Source organism: Scardinius erythrophthalmus, assembly GCF_964197995.2.
Source record: "Scardinius erythrophthalmus genome assembly, chromosome: 24".
NCBI lineage: Eukaryota > Metazoa > Chordata > Actinopteri > Cypriniformes > Leuciscidae > Scardinius > Scardinius erythrophthalmus.
In genome coordinates, this window is record NC_138244.1 from 32,961,723 (window position 1) to 32,971,289 (window position 9,567).

Consider the following 9,567-nt stretch of genomic DNA (forward strand, 5'->3'; position numbering starts at 1 on the left):
CGCAGCTTGTGAGAGTCACTGGATCTGTGTTCAGGAGTGGAGCAGCTGCTGGTGCTGCTTAATGAGAAGCCATCGTCCTCCAGTCCATCAGAGGGCGCCGCATGCGAGCGGGTTCAGCAGAAAGCTGCCGTCACACTGGCTCGTCTCAGCAGAGACCCGCTGGTGGCTCAGAGCGCCGTTCAGCTGCGGGGTACGAGACAACACCTGTACCTGACCACACCTGTACCTGACCACTAGACAACACCTGTACATGACCACACCTGTAGCTGACCACCAGAGAACACATGTACCTGACCACACCTCTACCTGACCACCAGACAACACCTGTACCTGACCACTAGACAACACCTGTACCTGACCACCAGACAACACCTGTTCCTGACCACTAGACCATACCTGTACCTGACCACTAGACAACACCTGTACCTGACCACCACACGTCTGTACCTGACTACTAGACAACACCTATACCTGACCATACCTGTACCTAACCACTTGACAACACCTGTACCTGACCACTAGACAACACCTGTACCTGACCACCACACAACGTCTGTACCTGACTACTAGACAACACCTATACCTGACCATACCTGTACCTGACCACCAGACAACACCTGTTCCTGACCACTAGACAACACCTGTACATGACCACACCTGTACATGACCACCAGACAACACCTGTACCTGACCACTAGACAACACCTGTACCTGACCACTAGGCAACACCTGTACATGACCACACCTGTACCTGACCACCAGACAACACCTGTACCTGACCACTAGACCACACCTGTACCTGACCACAAGACATTACCTGTACCTGACCACAAGACAACACCTGTACCTGACCATCAGACAACACCTGTACCTGACCACAAGACAACACTTGTACCTTACCACAAGACAACACCTGTACCTGACCAGAAGACAACACCTGTACCTGACCACAAGACAACACTTGTACCTTACCACCTGACAACACCTGTACATGACCACACCTGTACCTGACCACCAGACAACACCTGTACCTGACCACACCTGCACCTGACCACAAGACATTACCTGTACCTGACCACAAGACAACACCTGTACCTGACCACAAGACAACACTTGTACCATACCACCTGACAACACCTGTACATGACCACACCTGTACCTGACCACCAGACAACACCTGTACCTGACCACACCTGCACCTGACCACAAGACATTACCTGTACCTGACCACAAGACAACACCTGTACCTGACCACAAGACAACACTTGTACCTTACCACCTGACAACACCTGTACATGACCACACCTGTACCTGACCACCAGACAACACCTGTACCTGACCATCAGACAACACCTGTACCTGACCAGACCTGTACCTGACCACCAGACAACACCTGTACCTGACCACAAGACAACACCTGTACCTGACCACTAGACAACACCTGCACCTGACCACAAGACAACACCTGTACCTGACCACCAGACAACACCTGTACCTGACCACAAGACCACACCTGTACCTGACCACAAGACATTACCTGTACCTGACCACAAGACAACACTTGTACCTTACCACCTGACAACACCTGTACATGACCACACCTGTACCTGACCACCAGACAACACCTGTACCTGACCACAAGACCACACCTGTACCTGACCATAAGACATTACCTGTACCTGACCACAAGACAACACTTGTACCTTACCACCTGACAACACCTGTACATGACCACACCTGTACCTGACCACCAGACAACACCTGTACCTTACCACCTGACAACACCTGTACATGACCACACCTGTACCTGACCACCAGACAACACCTGTACCTGACCACAAGACCACACCTGTACCTGACCACAAGACATTACCTGTACCTGACCACAAGACATCACTTGTACCTTACCACCTGACAACACCTGTACATGACCACACCTGTACCTGGCCACCAGACAACACCTGCACCTGACCACAAGACAACACCTGTACCTGACCACAAGACATTACCTGTACCTGACCACAAGACAACACTTGTACCTTACCACCTGACAACACCTGTACCTGACCACACCTGTACCTGACCACCAGACAACACCTGCACCTGACCACAAGACAACACCTGTACCTGACCAGAAGACAACACCTGTACCTGACCATCAGACAACACCTGTACCTGACCAGACCTGTACCTGACCACCAGACAACACCTGTACCTGGCCACAAGACAACACCTGTACCTGACCACTAGACAACACCTACACCTGACCACTAGATAACACCTGTACCTAACCATCAGACAACACCTGTACCTGACCACCAGACAACACCTGTACATGACCACACCTGTACCTGACCACAAGACAACATTTTCATGTATTGATTACATTGTTGATAACAAGTGACTGTTAAAAAAATTATTTGATATTGAATAATTTATTCAAGAGAATGTAGTACTGTATGATGCTTCTGAAATAAAAGACAGAAAGATGTGATGAATTGTTTTTGTAAATAGGACTCATCTTATACATCATGTACAGTCTATATGGGCCCTATTTTAACGATCTGAAATGCAAGTAACAAACGCGAAACGCAAGTAACTTTGTGGGCGGGTCTTGGGCGCTGTTGCTATTATACCGGCGGGATAAATGACTCTTGCGCCCGACGCAAATCTAAAATGTGTTGGTCTGAAGTAGCTTCATTACTCATAGGTGTGGTTTGGGTGTAACGTGAAATAAACCAATCAGAGCGACATCTCACATTCCCTTTAAGAGCAGGCGCACTTGTTCCATGGCGGATTGCTATTATAACGGCGGATTTGCCAGACGCACGCCAGGAGCGGTTCACAGCCGAGGAGACCGACGTTTTCGTCAGGGCCGTAAAACACAGAGAAGTGACATTGGGGATGGAGAAACACGCACAAATTAGCTTCGGTTAAACAGGCGTATAATAATTTGGGTAAATGTGTAAGCTAGATTTATGCCTATTTTTTTACATCTTCATGGACACAAGAATGATTTCCCTCGTGTGTTAATATTTTTCCTTGTAATAATGTATGGTTTTCTAAAAATGAAAACTGCTGCGTCTGTGTGTAGATGAGAGAATCAAAGTGTTTGCGCGTTGTGCACACGCTACATTATGGCCAAGCATGTGCCCTTAAAATAGCATCTGAATAACATGCGCAATGTGCCACTGAGTTTAGACGAGGTTTCTCCTGGTCAGTGGCGGAATTGTTTTCTGAAACTGCAGAATAGCACCAGGGAACGTTTGCGCCGGAACACTCCTCCTCTTTTCCCTGAACCGCCCCCGGGAGCGCAAGTTCTTTCCCTAATTTACCGGCATGCGTCTGTGGAGGGAAAAGTCCGCTGTGCACGGGTGCAAAATAGGAATGATACATGCGTCGGTGTACAAAGTCAATTGCGCTGGGTGCAAGATAGGGCCCTATAAGTGTATTATTTAACTTTTCCCCATGGTTTAGATTTTTTTTTTAAATCGCAATACATATCGTATCAGCACCCAAGTATCATGATTGTATCGAATCGGGAGATAGGTGTATCGTCTCAGCCCTATTGACCACTGTCACTCACTCAACCTCGGTTTGAGACCGAGGACCGAGATTAGACACGCATCAGACACTGCACACGCTTACCTTAGGGAAAAACTCTCACACAACCACATGTGTAGATCAGATTCTGTGCATGCGAGACAACACTTTACAATGGGGTGTGGTGTGGCGCAATGGATAAGACACATGCCTTTGGTGTGAGAGACCCGGGTTCGAATCCACTGTGAGACACCAATGTGTCCCTGAGCAAGACACTTAACCCCTAGTTGCTCCAGAGGCGTGCGACCTCTGACATATATAGCAATTGTAAGTCGCTTTGGATAAAAGCGTCAGCTAAATGAATAAATGTAAATGTAAATGTAAATGTACAATAAGGTTCATTAGTTACCAATATTAGTTGTTAATAAATAATGAACTAATAATGACCTCCACTTATACAGCATTTATTAATCTTTGTTAATGTTAATTTAAACTGTGAACTAACATGAACAAACAATGAACAGCTGGATTTTTATTAACTAACATTAACAAAGATTAATAAATACAGTAACAAATGTACTGTTCATGGTTAGTTCATGTTAGTTAATACATTAACTAATGTTAGCTAATGAACCTTATTGTAAAGTGTTACCGGTGTATTTTTGAAGCTGGTTGGACTACACAGATTGTCAGCATTGAAACCCTTGTATTTTCCCTCAGCTGTTCCTCGTCTCATTGAGTTGTGTCGCTCGCCAGTGGAAAGGAACAACAGTGATTCAGTACTGGTGGCCTGTCTGGTAAATAAAGCTGTTGTTGTTTTTTAATGCATGTGTAAAATTGTGCTATATGAGCTAATATTCATACTGAGCAGAATGTGTTCTCTTTTGCTATTTAAATATACAAGTATACTTCAGTATTCCTGCATGGACTATAGGCCATAGAGTTAAGCAGACGATCAAATTCAACTAAACACAACTATTCTTAAAGTGATAGTTCACCCAAAAATGAAAATTAGCCCATGATTTACTCACCCTCAAGCCATCTCAGGTGTGAGTTATATTAAAAAATGTCCTGGCTCTTCCAAGCTTTATAATGGCAGTGAATGGCCATATCTTTTTTGAAGTCCACCAAAGTGCATCTGTCTGTTGTTTCTGTTGTTTTTAATGTTGTTCTATCCTTCATTTTTTGCTGCTTTTAAATGTCTTATGTATCCCTGTACAGTGTCCTTGAGTGCCGAGAAAGGCGCCTTTAAATATGTATGTATTAAATGTATAAAATGTATTATTATTATTATAAAAAATATATATATAAATGCAAGAGACAGTATACAAGACATACAATTATCACACACAATGTCATGGGATGCATGTTCATTTATAGATCAGTTTATCTATAAATTAATGCAGGAAAGTCTGTTTTAAGGGTTCTGCTGTCTTGCCTCTTTTGGGGGGATATTTCATTCCTAAGAGTGGGCTTTAAAGGGGTGGTTGATTATGATTTCACTTTTCTAACTTTAGTTAGTGTGTAATGTTGCTGTTTGAGCATAAACAACATCTGCAAAGTTACAATGCTCAAAGTTCAAAGCAAAGGGAGATATTTGCTTTTAAAAGAAATAGCTTTTTAAGGACTACAACAAATGGCTGGTAGAGACTACACCACATTCCTCCCGGGTTAGTGACATCACTAACCCTAACCTTTACATAAACCCTGCCCCCGTGAACGCGATTTATAGATTATCAAGACAGAATATGGTAATCAATGACTAGAAGACTCCACATCAGCTGCATAAATTCACCAACTAACCGTTCAGAAATGTCCTGTTGCTTCTACATGTTGTCACTTCTTCTTGAGTTTCTCCATCATTGTCTGACTTTTCAGTGCATGTCTTTGTGAGGTAAAAGGACACAAGCTGTTTGTGTACGCACAGTTTTGTGTCTGTTCCTTAAATGCAAATGAGCTGCTGCTCCCGGCACAGGGGGCGGAGCTACAACACAATTTTTTTGCTATATAAAACATGCTATATAAAAAAAATATATGTGGGGTATTTTGATCTAAAACTTCACACACACACACTCTGGGGACATCAGAGATTTATTTAACATCTTGTGAAAAGGGCATTATACCACCCCTTAAAAGCTTATTTGTTAAATGTAACAAATAGTTATATGTCTGATTGTCTCAGTTGTTTCACCAGTATGGTTTAAAAACATACACACATTAAAACAGATAAGAGGAATAAAATGGACTAAAATGACTAAGACAACATGTAAAACTCTAATATACATATAATCATCATAATATATAGAGTGGTTAAAACGTGTCATATGTGACAGTGTTACAATTTTAGTCGATACAGTTTTAAATATGGATATTTTTCTTACACAAACCCATCGCTACACTTCAGAAGGCCTTTATTAACCCGCCAGAGCCTGTGGAGCACTTTTATTATGGATAGATGCACTTTTATTATGGATAGATGCACTTTTATCATGGATAGATGAACTTTTATTATGGATAGATGCACTTTTATTATGGATAGATGCACTTTTATTATGGATAGATGCACTTTTATTATGGATAGATGCACTTTTATTATGGATAGATGCACTTTTATCATGGATAGATGAACTTTTATTATGGATAGATGCACTTTTATTATGGATAGATGCACTTTTATTATGGATAGATGCACTTTTATTATGGATAGATGCACTTTTATCATGGATAGATGAACTTTTATGATGGACAGATGCACTTTAATGATGAATAGATGCACTTTTATGATGGACAGATGCACTTTAATGATGAATAGATGCACTTTTATGATGTACAGATGCACTTTTATGATGTACAGATGCACTTTTATGATGTACAGATGCACTTTAATGATGTACAGATGCACTTTTATGATGTACAGATGCACTTTTATGATGGATAGATGCACTTTTATCATGGATAGATGAACTTTTATCATGGACAGATGCACTTTTATCATGGATAGATGCACTTTTATGGACTTAAAGCTTGGAAGAGCCAGGACATTTTTTAATATAACTCATTTGTCTGAAAGAAAAATGTCATATACACCTAGGATGACTTCAGGGTGAGTAAATCATGGGCTAATTTTAATTTTGGGTTAAACTATCCTTTTAAAATTCATATTTTCATGTAAACTGTACTGCTTTAATATGTATGTAGAAAGATAGGCCTACATTTAATAATTTTGACATTTCTTAGTGCCCCAAATATTATTGTTTTCAAAGCTATAAAATGTTAAGAGTGCACTTTCTGTTTGAGTGTAAGTGTAGAGTGTGTGTTGATGACCTTTGACCCCTGACCCCTGCCAGGCTGCGCTGAGGAGGCTTGCGTCTGAGTGTCCGGACAGCATCGGGGTCTCGGACCATCAGCAGCTGATCAAGCCCAGACTGGTGGACTCGTTCCTGCTGTGTTCCAACATGGAGGAAAGCTTTGTCTGAATTACAACAACCTGTGACTTTATCTCAAAGTATTTATTTGTTACGAAAGAACCAGCTTGGCTGAGCTGTACGTCTATATTCAACCTCCAGCCGTCTGGAAGAACATTAACATCAATCACGCATGACTGACATTTACTGACTGATGTAAAAAGCATTATTACAAGGATTTAGAAAAACTTAAAGTATCAACTAAATTTAAACTCATGTTCAGCTGCAGTTGTGCTTGAAGAATCAAACAGACATTCAGATGTATCATGTGTATATTTCCTATTCAGATTAATGTAAATTGATGTTTGATACCACAGCCTATAAAGTGCTGAAAATTAGCATGTCCTGAATAAAGCAAAACTCTATTGTGTCTGTGCGAATGCTACTTTCCCTGTTGACCTGAAGCTATGTCCAACATTATGAAGCTGCAGACTCGGAGCCTGCATCTACAGTCCCGCACCCAGAGTCCCGCATTCTCAGACCCCTCATTTTTCGAGACAGCGCCTCCTGCTGTTCGGAAAATCGTATAACACCCTTATCCAAATGCCATTGAAAACAATAGGATGCAATACGGTGTCGTTTTATTTAAAGTTATCCAAATAAATATTTGTGTTCCCTGCTTAATGCATGTGCCAAAAAAAAAACTCATTGTGTTCTCTGACTAACAAATTACCCAGTAGTTATTTTTTGATCGTGGGTGTAATTGAAAGAAAATTACTGATGGAAGGCATATGGAAGCTTGACTCCGCCACTGAATAATAAATACATAATAATAATTGCGACTTTTTATCTCACAGTTCTGATTTTTTTCCCCCCAATTGCAATATATCAAGTCAGAGTTGTGACTTTTTCTCAGAATTGCGAGATATAAAATCGCAATTCTGAGATATAAAGTCGCAATTGCATATTGAACTATCTTCTGAAAAATATTATGTGATATTATACTGTATTGCTACACTGTTTTTTTTTTTATTCAAATTCCAATTTTTCTTTCAGTTCAATAATGGTCTAATTAACATTATACCTGCTAGCATTACAAAACCTGTTTTTTGATATTTTGAATGCGAAGCAAAACTCAAATAAGAATAGACAAAACACCAATAATAAACAATTCTGTACTTTATTTAACGATCACCTAAGCATCATCTTGCTGTAAACAGGACAAAGGAAAGAAAAAAGGAAAGAATTGTGTTAGTGACTTTACTTTTCGTCTTCAGTTGCATAAAAAAAAAAAAACTCCTCATTTATAAGTCGCTTTGGATAAAAGCGTCTGCTAAATGAATAAATGTAAAATGTAAATTGCATAAGGTAAAATAATTTCCGGTAGGCGAATGTTCCTTCTTTTTGCACTCGCTCAAATTCCTCGACTTCACTAAAATAAAAGATGAATGCCATTGTCAAAAATATTGTGTAATAATAAATAATATTTTTTTGCAAATGCAAATTACAAGCATACCTAGGGTGATAATAGGGCCACGGAGGAAATGGCTGGCAACAACTTCATATCAGTTAAATTAATATTGATTAATTTTAATACTACGTTTTATAATAAGTAGTCTGCATAAATTATATAAAGTAAAATAATTACTCCGGCATTAATTAATTCAACGTAGGCCTAATAGTTTTAGGAAAAAAGGTCCGGTAATAAAAATAAAGGTAAAATGGTGAATCTGATTAAATAGGCTAATTAATGATGACATTCTTTGATATTAACACACTTAATGTATTTAATTGGTCTACTTTAATGTCAACTAATTTTAATCAAATTTTTACAATGGCTTGTCTACCAAAAGTCCAAGGTTAAAGGCTAATGTTAGCTATCAAAATATTTTCTGGGAAAAAAGGCGAAAAAACATAGCCTACATTAACGGCTCAAATTTTGTTACAAACTACTTTACAAATATTAAATGGACTATTCATATGTTGGTGTATCGATGAGCTATAAAGTAGTTTGATTAAAAAAGAAACCGAATGAGGTATGATTCGCTAAATAAAATTGACGATACTCACGTTTCGGCTTAAGTTCTGTCACGGTATCAAATGAGGAGAAGGATTTGCAGGTTAACAGTGTTTAATAAAAACATAAACTCACAGCCGTACACAAAATGATAATCCAAACAGGTGACACAGAGAATGCAACAGAACAACCAGTGACATCAAACAATGAACCAGCAAAAGACACACACAAAGACACAGCTTATATATGCAGGTTAATGGGAAACAGCTGGTGACAAATGATCAATGATTAACAGACAGGAGTATGGGAAATGCAGTTCATGATACATATGACAGTGAGGGGAAGAGACATCTGGTGGCAACTCAGGGAACACTAATACAATACAATAAACACAAAACACAGTCTCACACTGTGACAGTACTCCCCCCTAAAAGGAGTGGCTTCCAGACACTCCATAAGACCAAGCACAAAAGTTCAGGTGGGTGGAGGAACGGAGGTGGATCTGGGGGAGGGATGGAGGGTCTAGAACCCCAGGGCGGGGCCGCAGGCGGTGCAGGGAGCCAGGGCGGGGCCGCAGGCGGTGCAGGGAGCCAGGGCGGGGCC

The 9,567-nt window shown here is 40.5% G+C and overlaps 1 protein-coding gene across 5 annotated transcripts in view; it reads left to right on the forward strand.

The window, feature by feature from the left end:
* Positions 1–7,429, forward strand: part of insc (INSC spindle orientation adaptor protein) — a 102,862-nt gene extending 95,433 nt beyond the window's left edge. For all 5 annotated transcript variants that reach the window (XM_081356242.1, XM_081356244.1, XM_081356240.1 and 2 more), the window contains exons 11-13: positions 35–190; positions 4,264–4,340; positions 6,891–7,429. In XM_081356242.1, coding sequence (XP_081212368.1) covers positions 35–190; positions 4,264–4,340; positions 6,891–7,019 — 362 coding nt within the window. In that variant the 3' untranslated portion in view covers positions 7,020–7,429. The remainder of the gene's footprint in view (positions 1–34; positions 191–4,263; positions 4,341–6,890) is intronic.
* Positions 7,430–9,567: the final 2,138 nt, after the last annotated feature.